The sequence below is a fragment of the Colius striatus genome, chromosome 3, assembly GCF_028858725.1.
Source record: "Colius striatus isolate bColStr4 chromosome 3, bColStr4.1.hap1, whole genome shotgun sequence".
NCBI lineage: Eukaryota > Metazoa > Chordata > Aves > Coliiformes > Coliidae > Colius > Colius striatus.
This window is the reverse complement of record NC_084761.1, coordinates 13,971,142-13,988,752: the sequence shown is the minus strand read 5'-3', so window position 1 is coordinate 13,988,752 and position 17,611 is coordinate 13,971,142. Positions and strand designations below refer to the sequence as shown.

General features: G+C 37.4%; 1 protein-coding gene across 2 annotated transcripts in view; it reads right to left on the bottom strand.

Moving 5' to 3' along the window:
• Positions 1 to 17,611, bottom strand: part of SDK1 (sidekick cell adhesion molecule 1) — a 417,596-nt gene that overhangs the window by 107,192 nt on the left and 292,793 nt on the right. For both annotated transcript variants that reach the window (XM_061992261.1, XM_061992262.1), the window contains exons 16-20: positions 17,209 to 17,356; positions 16,195 to 16,335; positions 12,451 to 12,632; positions 4,276 to 4,391; positions 1,035 to 1,227 (exon numbers count right to left, since the gene is read on the bottom strand). In XM_061992261.1, coding sequence (XP_061848245.1) covers positions 1,035 to 1,227; positions 4,276 to 4,391; positions 12,451 to 12,632; positions 16,195 to 16,335; positions 17,209 to 17,356 — 780 coding nt within the window. The remainder of the gene's footprint in view (positions 1 to 1,034; positions 1,228 to 4,275; positions 4,392 to 12,450; positions 12,633 to 16,194; positions 16,336 to 17,208; positions 17,357 to 17,611) is intronic.

The window sequence follows — 17,611 nt, the reverse complement described above, 5'->3', positions numbered from 1 at the left end:
AGACTAACCACAAAAGGAAAATCCATTTGGAAGTATTTAATTTTCTTTATGTTCTTTCAAGGGTATCTCATGAAAAATTGGATTAACACTTTGAGCCTCGCTTCTGTGAATGTTAATGACAATCAGATTTTTCTTTACAGGAACATTGTCTAACTTAAAAGATGGCTATTCAAGTAACTTAATATATGGATATATTAGACATTCTTTAATTCTGATTTGGATCTGTAAATGTGCAGCAGTGTTTATGATGCTGTGTGACAGGAAACTACTGAAATGCTGGCCAGAGCCAGGATCACTATGGACACACAGATAGGTGTTAAGGGCAGTTGCAATTTAGTTGTCTAAATTTGTCTGCATCAGACACACACTAGACTTGTTAGCCTCAAATATGTCTTGAGCAAACCCTTCCAAGAGGTCACAGAGGCCAAAACATTTTCTGATGCAGGAAATAATTTATATGCAAAAATATCTAGCTCATTTTACTTCATCCTGACTCCAGTTTTGCAGAATAAAAGTTACAGCAGTGTTATGATCCTGAGTCCTTTACAAACATTGGTAATGTAATATAGATACATTTTCAATATATTGAATAACAGAAGGAAACAATCATAAATTAATCATTGACCTCCACAGGAAGTTCCAGTGCTTAGTTGCTATGAACATCAGTTCACATTTATTTGGATGCCTGAGCATCGGTTTAAAAGCATAGGGTTCACAGATATAAACAATGTCTTGTGTGTTAGATGAACCAGACCATGAAACTTTTAGCTTCTAATCGATGTAAAAAAGCTCATCCAGGTTTAGTTCATAATGAAAAAAATATCAAATATCATTCAGTTGCCACAACCTAAAAAAAACGCACATGGATAACTGGCCGAGGTGATCATTTGATGTACAGCAACTTGACAAGAGATCACAAACTGACTGTGAACCTTGGGTCAAATTTGAAGCACTCAGGTTTGAAAATTCTGGCTTTTATTGCCAACTGAACAAAATCTGAGTGCTGAGATTTTCAACCCATGCTGACTACTCACTGTCTTCAAGGGTGCGCAGGAGCTGGGGTGTGCTTCGTGGTCCATCCCCAGGCGTGGTGAAGCACAGAACCGATGCATAGTACGCAGTGTATTTCTTCAGGTTGGTGATGCAGCCACTGTGAACACCATGAAAATCTGGAGCAATGGTGACCATAGTCACAGTCTCTGGAGCATCTACTGGCCATGCTAGAAGCTAGAAAATTTAAACATGGATGAGCTCTCATTAGAAGTTGTGTCTATTTGGAATCAAAGTATGCTTGGCTGCCAAAACCATCCTAATCTGATTGTAAAAAAAACAAGCAATGCTGTTAAACTACTATCAGCTCCGACACTGAACAGATGGATGTAACATTGTTACGAAGATAACTGGAGGGATGTGGATAACGCTCACTAGTGATGGTGGATGTACTGATGCTGGGGAGGTATTGCAATTCTCAGTGTCTGCAACTGAACAATGCCAAAATTATTGCAAATTATTATATGTATGACATAAGTCTTCTTGTATCCCTCTGGGCTGCTCTGGCCAGCCTGGACAGTCTCTGCTGCTAAAGAGAACCTGAAGGAAGAAATGTACTTTCAGTGCTAATCTGAGACAATTTCTTTATCTTATTTTAGGGTTCCTTCAAAGATATCGCTGGCTGAAGTGGTGGGGTGTGGGAACAGAGGGAAAGAGAAGGTGGAGACACACATCCCCCAGCATACTGTTGACCAGCCTAGCCCAACAGATTAAGAGCATTGTAGTGTTTGGTAGTTTAGAGTTACCCACACTATGAATGATTCAAGTAGCTCTGGAATTACAGAAAGAATAGAAAATAGTTATAAAGATTATTACTACAATTTTCAAAGTGTGAGTCCCAAAAGTTAGATTCCTGGAGACATTTTCATACATTTCGAACAGTGTGCTTATCAGATGTGCTCAGTTCTTCCAGAGTGCATTCATCTCAGTGAATCTTCTGGGTGATCAATATTTTTTAGCATAGAGTATCTTATGTGTAGGTACCTAAATGAGGACTTAAAATTTCATTTTTGGCAAGTGACTGAAATTTTAAACATGTTTTTGAAATAATCTCAACAGCTTATGGGTCTAAAGCTTTAAAGTGCTTATGAAATTTTTATTTTGTCCAAAAAAATCCCTATCATGTGGCTTATATAAACATGTTAAAATTCTAGGCCTTACTCAGTACCTGCGTAAATCGTGCTGCTTGCATTGATTTTGGCTCGTAAACATGAATAGATGCCTGAGATTAATGAGCTACATTTGCCACATTTAACCAATGTCTATAGTTTCTGATAATTGGGAAGCACAGTTAGAAGACTATAAGGAGTAATTTTGTTAGAAATATTTCATATTTGAAAAGGTGCACTTTACAACTTCTTGAAATGCAAATAAATTTCAAAGAAAAGATAAAAATGGAAAACGGCTGATGGGATAGTGAGTTTTATTTTCTTTTCTAAATCACCTTTGTGAATTACAAGTGGCATTTGGAACTTTAGAGGACTGAACTTCCCTTTTTTGAGCACATTTCATTGCTCATTCTCTGGGAAACGCACAGAAAATAAAGGTGAACAATTCTGAGAGTTAAAGAAAGAAAAGGACTTAATCCTTAAGGAAAGCGAAGATGTAGCTTGGACTACTGGTAATTTATAAATCATAGAAAAACCTATGCTGTAGAAGTAACTGACCGAAATACTCTCACATAGTCCTCATATTGCAATTCACAATCCCCGAGAAACAGGAATGGTGGTTGCAATGTACTGCAATCAAAGAAATCAAAAGAAGAGAAATTTTATCATTGGAAGTTTTCACCGACCACTGACAGATTCAAATCACAATTTTAGTTATTTTATACCATTGCTAAAGAAATAGACACATAAATTAGAGGTAGATATGTGATGAGTCTAAGGACCTTTAGACTTAAACTCTGTTTGAATAAAACAAAGAATAAAATTCTGAAATATGACTTTTGCAAATCTGACTGAGCTTATTATGCTTGGACTTGCACCAGAAAATTACAGTGCATTGCAGTCTACTGAACCCCAAAAGTGCTTTTATTGTCCAGAGTTTGAACAGCAGCCAAGTACTACTACTGTACTGGGGTTTCAGGACATACTCCTGCAGCACTGTCAGTCACCTAGTCTTGAGAGCTGATTTTATCTCTGGGGAAAACAGACATACACAGTGTCTACATGTCTACACATATACAGTACTTCAGCATTGGGATTCTGAAACCACCACTGTACTTTATGAGAAATACAGAGATCTGGGCAAAACCAGTCAGACTCCTATGTATACCCCCATCTCAGTTTCTCCATCACTTTGAGACATTCTTCGAGAAGAATCTTCTAAACCTTCTTAAATCCACCTACAATCCCTCTAACCACAGCTTGTCCTCTGAACTACACATCCTTCTCAGCCTACTCAACATTCATTTGCCCAAAACCTAAATCAGCCTTCCTACTCCCTGCTCATAAAACATACCCGTCTTTCCTTTTCCTGCTCTTCAATTCCTACAAAATTTATCTTTGTTCTTTCCATGAATGTTGTTTAACCCTCTGTTTATTATACCTGCTGTTGCTGAACCACTGAAGAAGTTTCTGTTAAGCAGTCCTTCCTAACAGACAGAAATAAACCCCTCCAGCTACCTTTTTAGCATACACTCCACTGGTCAAAGTACCAACAAGTGTTCTGTTAAGCACTCTCTGCTCTGCATACTGTAATACATGTTACCAGTTACTTATGGTAGCTTATGGTTCCTTATCATGCTAACTCTGTCATCAAGCATGATTAATAAATTACACATTCTTATATCTCCCAAATCATCACAAAGAAAAATATTTAGTGTGATTGTCTTGCTTCCTTATAAAATGAATGGGAATTTTGCATTATAAAAAAAATCTCAAGGTTGATTTTCACTGACACATCACAATTTCTCCTGCACTGACTTTCCAAACTGTTGGACACTGAGCTGCTTTTTGTCTTTGGAAACTCTCCAGGTAAGTGACAGAGGTATTAGGACCTCTAGCTTATGACATTTTTCCCTTTTCAGAATTTATACCCAAACTTACTGCAAATGTTAGGAGCAGCAACTGCTCACTTCTTCCTTCATTTTACTCATGTAAGATACATCTGAAAATACACAGTCATTTTGGAGATTCGGAGATTATTAGATTCAACTTGTTATATATCATGATTGTTAAGGCAAATGTTACTTGAAGTTACAGAAATATTGTTTCTATTTACCTTGTATCCTTGGTTAATACCATTGATGAACTGTTGGGGTGGAGGATTCCAGAGGAACTGGATAGTTGTGGAGTTCACAGCTTCAACTTGTACATTCTGTGGTGGAGCTGTAGGCACTGCTCCCAATCATCAGAGAAGGACATAAAATAAAACAGAGGAGGGATGAGGGGACAAAAGAGAAAGATGAACACAGAACTCATACACAAGTCACAAAGTAGTAACAGTCTTGAGAGATGGATGCACTTCTTGTGAAAGAGTAAGCAGCAATGATTTGGAAAGAAGGGTAATTGGTTTAATTTCTCATTTCGATATTGGAGATTCTTTCAAGAAGAGAGGATGAAATGATTTCTGCAGCTTCCTATTCCATAGAGGAGTTTCTCTTGAAGACTTGAGACAGAAGCTAGGTAATGATAGGTGAACACGTCCCTTTCAATTATCCATGCCGGCACAGAGAGTAAACAGTTTCAGAAAGAAATTTCTTGAGTCTTTTAATACTGTACAATTCCCCAGATCAAACAGGCAAACACGGAGTCCGCACAATTTAAGTTCTAATTGTAAATTATAGTCCAACAGAGCATCTGTTTATTATTTACTGCTGCTTAAAGAATTAGGACAAGTCATATCACACGCAATAAATATTTTTCTTGGGAATGGGAGATGTTCTCATTATATCTTGACATGCTATTCATTCATGTATATTGAATTGATTTTATATATTCGAGTCAATACAACCTCTAATCTACTAAAAGTTGGATAAACATTTTGTGTCAAGTATTTAATTAGATGGATATTTTCTCAATACAAAAGAAAGTATGGAACTTAAAGGCACTCTGCCTTCACACAACAAAAAATCCCACCTGAATATTTTGCCATTTAATGTAATGTATCTTTAAATACCTTCTAGGCAATTTCTTCAACTTATTGTTTTAGAATGTCATTTCTATAGTTCTCAGAGGAAAGAATAATAATAGACAGGTCTATTTTTCCAAAATTACTAAGCTTACAGCAAGTTTAAGGAGAAAACTGCAATTTGAGTATAAAAATATGGGCTAATATCCTGTGTATCACAGAAAATAAGTTTAATAAAGCTTCAAAAATATTACTATTGGCAGCCATGTGCATTTTTATTCTACAAAAAGAGGAACTATCCACAAGTGGTTTTGAAGACTGGAAAGCTTTGTTCCTTCTACTTCCAAGGGAAAATTTCTACTAAAGCCCAATGACTTATGCTTCAAAAAATTATTCACAATTCCCACTGAGAAATGATGGTTTACTCCACACTTTTCAAAAACAAGTCAGAAACTTTTAAATCTTCAAATTGATTTTGGAAGATGAATCTTTGTATGGAGAAGAAATCAAGACCTTAAGTTCAAAAATGCAAAAATGCTCCTTTTCCCCCATAAGCTGTGTTTGTTTGAAAGAGACATAAAGTGGCATCATTCTTACCTGGTGTAGGAGCTATAATAAGAGTGCAGCCAACAGAACTAGGACAGTGTACACTTATCAAAGACATCTACAATCTAGAAATATCAGCACAGACAAATGGAGAAATCCTCAAAGATGTCAGGTTTGAAATGACAAGAATATCCACTTTCATACCACGTCACTGAAACTCCCTGATAACTTCACCATGTCTTGAAAATTTAGCTCTGCACATCTTTTAACCACAGAAACTGCGTATTCTTCAGAATTTTCCTGCTTTAATTGAAAACCTGATGTCACAATTTATGAACTATGCATAATTATTGAGTTCCGAAACCAGAATTTATCTGATAATACTCTAAATTTTCATTAGGATCTGGGCCTTACTTCCTGCCATGTCTCATAATTCCCTGTATGCTTTTGGAAGGTTTTAATATTATCTTAATGACCTACAGACATCATAAAGTTTTTGTAGTTAAGAGATTCACCAAATCATTCTGATATACAGTCTATAAGTCTCTCTACAGTCATAATAAGCTACTTTGGCTACAGTCCCCTACTAAATGTATTTTTTCTTATTCATGGTCTTGGATGAAAGTGTTCATTATGAGAGCCACAAGATATATTCCAATTTGCATTTGTGTGCAATACTTTGTATAATTAATGGTTAATGTGTATAAGATTTAAAAAAAAAAATAATCAAAGTTCTTCCTTTCCTGTGTATTTGCATATTCAGGTATTGGAACTGCTGTAGATTTGCAATTGCAGAAGAAAATTTTATAAGAAGTCTTCAAGTTATCAGAAAGTCAGCTTGATATCATTGATAGATTAATCTCCTCTGCCAGGAAGGTTAAATCAGGTGAGCGTCATCCTCTCATTTTCCCTCTGTTGAATTTCTACCTTACAACTTTATTTATATGTGCTAGGTTCATTTCGTAACACAATTATTGTACAGGAAATCTGTATGTAACCCGTGTGCTGCCCACTGACAGTAACACTTGAAGAAATGCAGAAATCTGACAGTGGTAGGAAGAGTCTATGTTTTCCAGAGCACAAGAAACACAAGAGGTGACCTGAGAGTTAACAGTACAACCACTTCTACCAGGACTCTCCATCTGCTTTTATCATTTTCCTGAAACAGATTAGCATGCACATTGCTGTTTTATTTCTGTGAGCATTATTTTCTTTAGTAGAGGATCTCATGGATGTTGTGCAATGAATTGCAGCTTTCCAGTGACTTCAATATCACAAGGGTTTTATTCCAAGGATCTGATGGGTGTCTGATGAGTCTTTTAGATACAATTCAAAATATTGCAAATTTTTAAAGGGAGGAAAAAATCTGCATCAACCTGGTTTTCATTTGCAATCCTTATAGTTCTCAAAAAAACCCCAAGAAAGCACTTGAGGATAGGTTTATTACAGTTTTAGAAATGTGAATAATCAAATGCACTAGTTACTTCTTTTAAAAAGGGAAACATTTTTCTATCATTAGGAAATAATTTCCTGAAACAATAATAAACCATCATAGCACAAAAAGTACCTGCTACAAGAGGAAAAATGGCGAAAAAATTTGAACAGAAAACATAAAACATTCAGAACACTGGAAATCATAATTTATACTACAACTCCTCTTTGGACATCTTTATTGAAAAATCAACATCTGCATCTCAATGAATGCATTTAAAAGATGGAAAGAACATGATCCATCTGATATGCATAGGCTTAATCACACTGTAGCAGATATAATATAATATATTTTATATTTTTAATCAGTAAAATATTGGCATTACAATCTCAAATTTTCTTCAAAGAGCCAGTATAAAATTCTTTTATGTCTTGATATTAAAGAAATCCTTGGGTATCTGAAGAGCTTTCCTTTTTTAAATGCAAAAAAAAATTGACAGAAGTTAAATCAGAATTGACCTTCTGGTCACTTCAAAAATATTTTCCAAGATCATAGTTAATAACTTACTGAAACCGTATCTGTCCACATAAAGGATTTTCTAATTTAGTGGTAAATATCTCTCTTTTTCCTGCAAGTTTCTTCTTGTCATGTGGTACAGAAGCTACCGATGTCAAATAGGTGTTTCAAGACTAAGTCCCAAGTATTTATATGCTCAGTTTTAAAACTCCTACTCTTTCATGTCTGCAAGTATTCCTAAACCATCTTGCAGTGGAGACCCATCTGGGAGCCATCTCAGAATTGCAGATCAAATTGGCCAGGCAAAACCAACTGTTACTTTCTTCCTGATAAAGTTCATATGGTTGGAAATCTGTTAAGAGCTCAGCCCCTGGGAATGCAAGTTAATGCACAGCATTCTAAGTAGAAAAGGTCATGGAAGCACTCTAGATAAAAGCCATTAAAAGGGTTTCACTGATGAGATAACAGAGAAGAGAAGGCAATAAGATTAAGCATGTGTACATGTAATTATTCTGTCTCTAGCTATGTGCAAATAACATGTAAACCCTGCAGAGGTTCTGACAGCCAGACTACTGGTTTTAAATATAGATCTTCAACATAGGCTTGTAGAAAAGTCTGCTACTTTTCTGAAGCTCCTGACCTTTGAGGTGGCAGCTTCCATGTCTCAATAAGGTAGACTCAAGTAACTGCAGGTTTTTCTCTGTGTGAAGATTTGGGTGTTCCTTTAATGCACTGGCTTGAGGTGCTAAGCTGCACAACCCCCATGGGAGTGGTGGGGAGAGTCTGCCACAAAAGCAGGTGATTCCTCCCCTGAAGCTTATTACTGGGCTAAGAACTAGAGTAGGTGCACAAAAAAAGTAGTCTCTACCGTTCTACACATGCTGACATTCAAAGCTCAGTAGTCTGAGATTTGACACCAATGAGTTTTGTTTCTTGCAGCCAGGAAACACCACCTTCCTTTCTGACATATGTCTCACAAGGACAAGGTTTTAACTCTTCACTAACAGCTAAAAACCAGGGGCCTCACTGAGAGAAATGCTAACTTCATAACCTTTGTAAAACCATTTAAACAAGAAAAAACCCCGACAAAAACCCTCAGTAGATGTCCAATGACACCTTGCAGCAATAAAACTGAGGTATGCAAAATCCAGCCACTACATCTCCAACCTCTTTCTGCACAGGAAATGTCCAAAATGGCCACAGATGCTCCAAGGCTGTTGGTGGGTTTCCCCAAAGGAAATGAACAAGGATCTTTAAGGTGTTTTTGCCAAGAAAGCCTAGGGGAAAAGTAAAAGAAATCTCTTTTCACTGAGATTAAATGATCGGTTGCACAGGACACTCCTTATTCAGAGACTCCTTTTTCAAGATTATGCCCTACATATAGAAGGAAGCTTTCAGTTAACCGTGCTTTCTCTAATTCTTCTGTCTCTGTCTTATAAATGTCTCTGATTCACCTCCTAAAGCCTGAGGAGGTAACTGCTTTGGACCTGGCAGAATAGAATCATCTTGCTTTTATCTTTCTCTCTCCGCACTATCAAGATCCACTAGTCTGGCAACTCTCCCACTCTTGTATTCAGGAAAGGCCTTGTGCTCAGACTTTCATGGCCTTTCAAGGTGTCCATGCACAGCACAGAAGAGAAAGTAAAACTATGTTTGAGATCTCTGAACTTCAGCACATAAGACTGGCTTTTGGGATGCACATCAGAAGACAGATACATCACTTTAAGTAGAAACAAGAGTGGGTTAATGTCAAATGTTAGCCATAGAGTCTATTGACAGTTATGTCTCTGCTTATAAATCTTGCCTTGCCTAAATCTAAAGAACAGTGGGAGTTTTTCAAAGAGATAGAAGTTAATAAGTACTCTTGCTAGTGAGATAAAATGATAGACCCAAAGTAAAGAGTGAAAGCTTCTGCTTTCTCAAATCAAACTACAGGAAAAGGTAAACATGTCCAATAGTACAGAGCAGAGAAAATACTGTCACCATCCAGAAAGATATTAATACATCTCAGAAAGCTATTCTTGGATGAAAAGGTATTGGGAAACTTCAGGTTTTCATTTGGCAATGAAAAATACTACAGGACACTGTTTAAATAAGTAAAAAATGCGCTATGGAGAAGGCTGGCGCAAATCCCTCTGAAAAGTAACATCAAAGTAAGGAGGAGCTGGAGAAACTCTGATGAAGAAAGACCTATATATAGAGAGCATCAAAGGATTAGGTTGAATATCACTCTGAAAAGACTTTCAAGATTTAGAGACAGTCAAACTGTCTGACCCTAGTGCTAGGATGTTCAGTGCTTCACCAGTAAGTCCTTCTGACATTTTATCTAACTGACATTATGTGCCAGTTTCTTTACTAGTTTAGATCTTTCAGCACCTTGTGAGTTGGGCTACATTCTAGAAGTTGGTGGGTTTCAAAGAGCTTTGAATAGACGATTAGTTATCAGTGGCTAAAGCAATGCCAGAGGATTAATAATAAGGGATTAATAGACTAGTTTCTGGTACAAATCCACAGCTTATAAGGTCAGTCAATATTTCCTATGACAAAGATGCCAATGCGCTGATCTGCTCCTGCCAACGGGCTGATCTGCTCCCGATATTCATTTCCTGCCAGGCTTTGACTACATAGCACATTTGATTAATATGAGGTGTTTCAGGTATTTTTCATCTGCAGACAGACAGGTTCTTGCCAGCATAGCTCACATCATTTAATGCATGTCAGAATAGAGGTGGTTGTGGTAGTAGGAGAGGGGGATGGATGGGAGTGTATGTCTTTGACATTTATCTCCACTCGTATTAAAATCAGAATATGATTTACAAGGTAGTTTTACACATGCTTTTTCTTATTCCTGCTGGTTTGGTTTAGGAAGGACGTTCTGGAGCAAGAAGCAGCCACTGGCTCTTCCTGTCATTTCCCAACTACAAGAAAGATAAAGCAGTTTAGGACAGTAATGCATTACATATGGAGTCTTGATATTAACCCAGATTCAAATGATACTGACTCCAGGCAGTTTCCCTTTTCAACTTTAAATGTAAAAACCCTTAAAGCTCTTTTAAAATAGGCTGTATGCCTTTGGTGATTTGCACAGAAACCCAGCAAGGCATTCATTAGGAGATGGCAGCATCCATGAAGTAGTTATTTACTGCTATGATTAAATACTGACATAAAATAAATCAGAAATATCCACTTTTTCTTCCATATCTACCTTCCACTGTACAAGTCAGAAACTACATAAAGACAAACAGGCCATTGCAGATTGTCCTGCAGTCCAAACACTCTTGCTGATTAATATGAATGCAGGGCTGACTGAACTTAATTTTTAACAGAGAATTTATATCCTTATAAATGACAACAGACAGCCAATCAATAAAGGATGATAATAACATCACATAATATCACGGGAAATTAGAGTAAATTGCAGGGTTTAAGAAAAAGAGTGTGAAGTCCAAATCTGAGTCTTAATAGATGGAAGGTTAAGGTACTGTGATAGCTTAAAATGTGCAAATAAACAAAGTAATGAATTACAAGTATATTCACAAAAGACATTCAAATTCTGTGTGCAAACCAATTCTCAGCAGAGATTTGGTCTTTCGTGGAATATAAAACATTAATCCTGGCTCCAAGGAGAACACTTAGAAAAAATGTTTCAAGGTCTGTTATGAATACTTTTAGAAAGATGTTAAGTGCATCTAGACCCCCTCTAAACTGTGAGAGTTTACATGCTCTAAGACAAAATATAGATAGCTTCCTTCTTCAACCGTTGTGGTTAATTAGTGTTGCATATGTATAATCTTTTCTTAAAGATCTTCCTACACATCAAACTGTATCTAATCATGTTATAATGTGCTCCTAGTAACGACTAACAAACAACTATATATTCTTCATTGATTGTAAATTAAATGATGTACTGTAAATCTGCAAGTTTTAAAAATAGTTAAATTGCTCTAATAAAGTAGAGAACATGTACTGTCCAATGCTCAGAATCCAGGACAACCCTGCAATTATGGAAATATATGAATGCTTTAAGGGCCTGGTACTTAATTATCCTATGGATTTTTATACCAATCTAGAGGTGTAAACATGCCTTACAGTGGTTGTAAAAAGTAATTACATATCCTTTTGTTGATGTAATTTATACTGTCCTTAAAGCACTTACCAGAAAGGTGTGGAGAAGCTGTAGCATAAAAGTCTGAGCTTTAAAGACCATTTTGTTGTCCTCTTTGCAAATATCTGCACTATTCCTGAAATTCTGAAAACCACTCACTCTCCACAAGCCTTATTTCTCCCCTTACAGTTTTCTTACAGTTTATTCCATTTTTATAAAACAAAGTACTCTGTGATTATCAGAACAAATGCAGTGGGTTTATTCAGCTTGCACCTACTATATTGCAAAAGTGGCATATTGTGTATCTGGACCAAGGTATACCCATTCCCTTCTGTATCCTCTCTGACTCACCTGACAGAGTAACTTCAGTCAATGCCTGTCACTTGTCCTCTAAATCTATTTCATGGGACCCCAGTTCTCTTCAGCATTTCTATGTATTACCTGTTCTGTAAGAGTGGGTAATATGTCATCACAAGGGTCAAAAAAATAGGTAACTTCTGAATTCACTCACAGCTTTCTCTACAACTGGGACAGCAGCTGAGTCTTACCTTGTCTCTACTTAGGCTTTGAAATTAGTAGGTGTTTCCTACCACAAGCTGCCCATCACATTTCACCAAAATGACTGTTTACAAGTTGTTAGGTGAGACTATCAGAGGGTGCATTTCCTCCTTAGGAAATGATGCTATAAACTGTAACTATAAAGGATATATGGGTCCAATTTGCTCACCTCCCTGTAAGGTGTACTCTGTCACAGGCCTGCTAAAAGCTCCCAGCCCAGCTCCATTGTAAGATGCCACCTGAATTTCATACTGGGTCCAAATGATCAGGTCTTTCACTAAGCAGTAGTTAATTTCTGCACTGGTGATGTTCTTATACTGGTATTCTCCAGGGAGGCCGGCCAGGCGATACCTACCACATGGGAAGAAAAAAATGCTAGTTAATTAGATGCTATCAATTATAGCAAATATTCTGCCTAGAAAAATAACTTCCTTTGTGAAGAGGCAATATGCAAACTTTTACAGCAGAATTATACAAAGTATAATGAAAAATAATCAGAAAAAACAGAATAACTCCTGATAAGACCATATCATGTTTGACTGCTATAGTATTTATAATCTAATCTCACCAAGATCACATGCTCAAGGCTAAACAAAACTGGTATTTTATCCAGTTTCATAGTTGCAGAAAAATTATAGCTTTTAAAAAGTGGCTTTTTTCTAGTAAAAGCTGTGATTTAGTAGAAAAAACAGCCCAGATGTGATTTTTGTCAGGATGCTACTGTAAATCAGCTTCAGAAACATTTTTTTCCTTTACTTCTGAAGTCCTAAAAGGAAGAGCTCAAGTTCTCTGACTTTCTAGAGTCTCAGGCATTGCTGTCTCTGTCTTCCACCAGGATTTATTTCACAGAATTATTAAAATAAGGATTGAATACAGTTGAGACTGAAAGATTGGTTAAGCATCGGAATTCCAGGGTTGTGCCAAGTGTTATGCCAAATACAGATAAGTGGTAAATATCCTGACAAACTTTCTGCTGAGATGTGGGAAGCTGAAACACTGAATATATTTTTTCCATGTAAAAATTGTATTGCAGAAAACAGAGCTCCTTTGAAGTGTCTCTTTAGGCCAAGGAACTATGGAGAAGAGCTAAATTATAGAAAACAAACCAACCTTGCAAATCTGTGAATGTGAGTAATACTGTTTGTTTTCCTTCCTTTAAGAAAATGGTACAATGGATGCTTACAATATGCTAATTTACAAAAAAATCCCAGAAAAACAGAGGCCAAGTGAGGGGCACAAGGCATTACTATTTCATGAAAAAAGACAAACATGGAAACTTCTGTATTTTTATTCACCACACAGCTTTTATGCACTCTTATTCATCTTTTGCTTCACAGTAATCACCAAAAGCTTATTGACACAGAACAATTTCATTGACATCTTACAGTCTGATTTTAAATTCATCTAAGTTAAATTGGTGCAATTTCTATGACTAGACACCTTCGTGTATTGCAGCTTTAGATTTTATTCTAAAGTCTTCTTATGAAGAGATCAGTTCTTAATCACTGACAACCCTGCTATTTTCTTCTGAGGAGCTGGTTGCCTGACCATATTTTGGCATGCTGAATATTTTTAATGCTACACTGGTGTGATTCCATTTATGAAACACAAATGGAAATAAAGAAATATCAACTCTCAGCTGAGCTTATTGAATTTCTTGATATTTTTCTACTTTATGCAATATCTACCTTTTTCATTCTTTTGTCTCCTGTGAAGGCTGTATGCTACCTGGCAAAGTCAATTCTTTGTGCAGCAATGTTTTGTCTCACACCTAGTAGACAAGGTGTAGAGTGCTCCTGTGATTTAATCTATTATGCTGTTAGCATGGCAGTCCTCTAAACGCAATACTGCCAGCAAGCAAAAGGGCAGAGGAAAGAGGCCGGTTCAGAAATGTCATGTCTTCATGATTTTTCTCACCATGGACTTTGATGTATACTCCATATGACTTGTGCAGTGCACCTTCACTTTTAAAGACCAGGTGTTCCATCAATTTAGTATCTTGCATGTCTTGAGCATTTGGTCTCAATCGGACGTTTGCATTTTTTTTATACCCTTATTCTATAGAAATCAATGCAGAAAGACTTTTCTTCAGTGCACATTGCTGTGACCACACAATGAGAGGAACTTGGAAGAATGGTCTGATTTATTATCTGGGACAGTTGTGCTTTTACATGTTAATATTAAATTCCTGTCAGATAAATGTTTTCTCTGCTCTGTATTCAAGACAAAATATGAAGACATCAAAAATCTTCATAGATTGAGCATAATTAGTATGATCGCTGTCTATTAAAATGGAAAGAGATGTAACAGCTAGGATAGGGATCAATTATGTTGAAAGATGGTGTAGAAAATACTTAAACAGTAGTGAAAATGCTACATGGAGAAAACAGAACAGATTGCCAGAAGTAGGAGGCTATGGGATTGTTTTCTCAAAGGATTTAAGGCTGAGACTGGGTAAGACTCATTTGGGGTCGCTAAGGAATTAATCCTATCAAGAAGTAGACCATCTTGAAGGAAAGAACTGTACAAGCAACACTGTTCCCTGTGCAAATAGGTGCCCAAGTCTCATGACAAGATTCTTGAGATAGAAGTTAAAGCACATTTTCCCACCTATCACTGATGACTGGCACAGCTTTCAAACTGAGTCCAGCTCTTAAAACTGCAGGCACTTGCACAGGTGGCTCACCACTGTAATAGGCTCTGTGCCTAGGTGACAGGGAGATTAACAGACGTCAACATTGCCTGCAGAGAGAAAGAACTTTCCAGTACTATTTTGGGAGCTCACCAGCACTCTCAACAACACAAAAGCGTTTCCATCCATGCCAGCAAAAGTAGGAGCACAGCATGAACAGGATGTTGGCATTTAAACTGTAGCATTTTGTTATCTTTTAGCAGGTCTGGAGGACATGGTGTTAAAAATTTCAGCAGTCTGCCTACAATAGGCTCTAACCATCACTTAGAAATAGGTATGTACTGGTGCAATACCTGGGAGTTTCCCACAAGAGCTCTAATTTAGATAACGCCTCCTTTACTAAAGGTGTGGCCCTAGCTGGCTGCTAGCACCACAGGATATGTGGGATGCCAAAGGAGAAGGTAAGTTGTAGTTGAATTGGGTAAAAGTGAATAACTGAGTAGCAAAAAATTGCAAAAGGGAAATGCTCTGAAAAGTCTCTTAGAGTGACAACACCCTTTCCAACACAATAAATCCCGTGTAAGGAGAAAGACTGGATGTATTCAGGATTCACAGTTACCAGCCTGAATCTGTTTCTCCTTAATAAACACAGATGAGCCTGAAAGAATCTTTGTCAGCTGACTGATTTTCAAAACCAAATTGAGGCCTGAAGTGAAGCATCCGACCTGCCATTCCCTCTCTCCATTTTGTTTGGCACAAAACTGAAGTTCATTGATTCTATTCTTGCTCTTCCACAGTGCAAGTGCCCTGTTGTGTCTTTGATAAATTTAATTAACCTTTCTAGTGGGAAGCCGAGATTGTAATAAGCAAATATACTTCTGCAATGCATAGACTACACTGTACCAAGTTCCCATGTGAACACTTGCAGCACTTGGTGAGTCACTTCACTTTGAAAATGGAAAAAAGCTATCTGGATGTTGAGAGTCACCGTAGGGAGCTGGTCCACTTAGGCAGTCCATTCAGGGTAGCTAGCAGAGACTCCAGTTCACTAAATCCCTGGTATAGACAGACTAGAATGTAAGCACTTGCACTCTTGTGGTCACTTGAACAGGGGTGTTTTCTCATCAGTAATAAACCAGAGCAGCCCCAGCATTTGTAAATAATAATGTATTTAATGGAATTCAAAACAGATCTTAATACACTTCTAAGTCACACCATTCTGAATTCCCTCATGTACACATATATCTGTCTCCAGATATTCCAGATTAGTATATTATTTACCTTAGGATGTAACCATGAAGAACTCCATTATGTTCACTCTCGGGAGGAGGTTGCCACTGGACCATGATAGACTGATTGGTGCGCCCACTGGCCACTATGTTTTTAGGTGGGGCACTGGGAGGCTCCTCTGGTAGCATCAGCCTAAGTACAAGAGAATGTGATGGATGTGAGGGTTGAAATAAATGATAGGTAACGTTTCTATTTCATGTATCCACTCCGTGTGAATCAGTTTCTTTTATCAAAGTCTGATGACTAGAAAGAAATATAACACTGATCAAACTGCTGAAGACATCCATGAAATAGTTACAACAAATCAACATAATAGGAAATCAGTTAAGCAAGCAACAAGACAGACAGCTGAAGTAACCTTATTCTCACTGAACCACCCAGGCTGCTACAACTCTTTAAAAAGATTACAAGCCTGAATGAGTTGGAGCTCAGGTCCAGTGTCTGTGACTCCTTCCAAATTGTTTCTTTCAGCTCTTTCAATATTTTTCATATCAAACTCCTACATTTTGAAAAAGTCATTTAGAGTTCAGCTGTTCTGCAATTCAAGCTCACAGCAAGCTTTAGTTCACAGAAGAAGGGGGATGTGTTTGAAACTAAATTTGATGAAGCCATCCTTCTATGTTGCATCTGGGTGAATTCCAGAAGTGACACTGAAACGATTGGGTGAATGCTGTATTTCTTTCCCGGACTAACTGCTGTGGCTTAGCTCAAAACCAAACCAAATATGTCTGAGATTCTGCTTAACTGGTACTCTGGAAATGTGAGGGCACCTCTCCCATCATGTGCTGATATCCTGCACCATGTAGTTGCCTTTATCACCAATTACTGGCAGCTGCAGAGCACTCTCCAGAGGCCTGGGTAATGTTAACTGCTCTGTCCCCCAATTATTGTGCAAAAGATAACACTATTTTATTCATTCACAAACAATCAGCATTTTTTTTCCTCTGAGTTAATTCCAGGTTGTTGTACCTTCAGTACATAGATTTTTTTTTTTTTTTACTGTACCTGCTGGTCTCAGAGCTGTACTGGCCCTTTCCCACCTGGTTAACTGCACACACACGAAATTGGTAGGTTCTGGCTGGAGTTAGTCCACTCACAGTGACACTGGTCATCTTTGGGTCAAGATTTGACAGGTGAACCTTCCAGGGAGAATCTGTTGGAATAATTTACATGTGAAAAAATAAAGAAGTGCTTGTTAAAATCCCTGTAGAAGTGAGAAAACGCCTCTAACTGCTCAGAGCTCTTTGTGCTGGTTTTCTTCAGGGCAACTTTGGAAAGAAGTTTCTTTTCAGCAGAAGAAACCTTCCTGTCAGCCCACACGGTTATGCAGATTGCACATTTGTCTACTGGAAAGTGATGCTGCACATGTCATGGCATAATAAATAAAAACTATATTCATTAACATTTT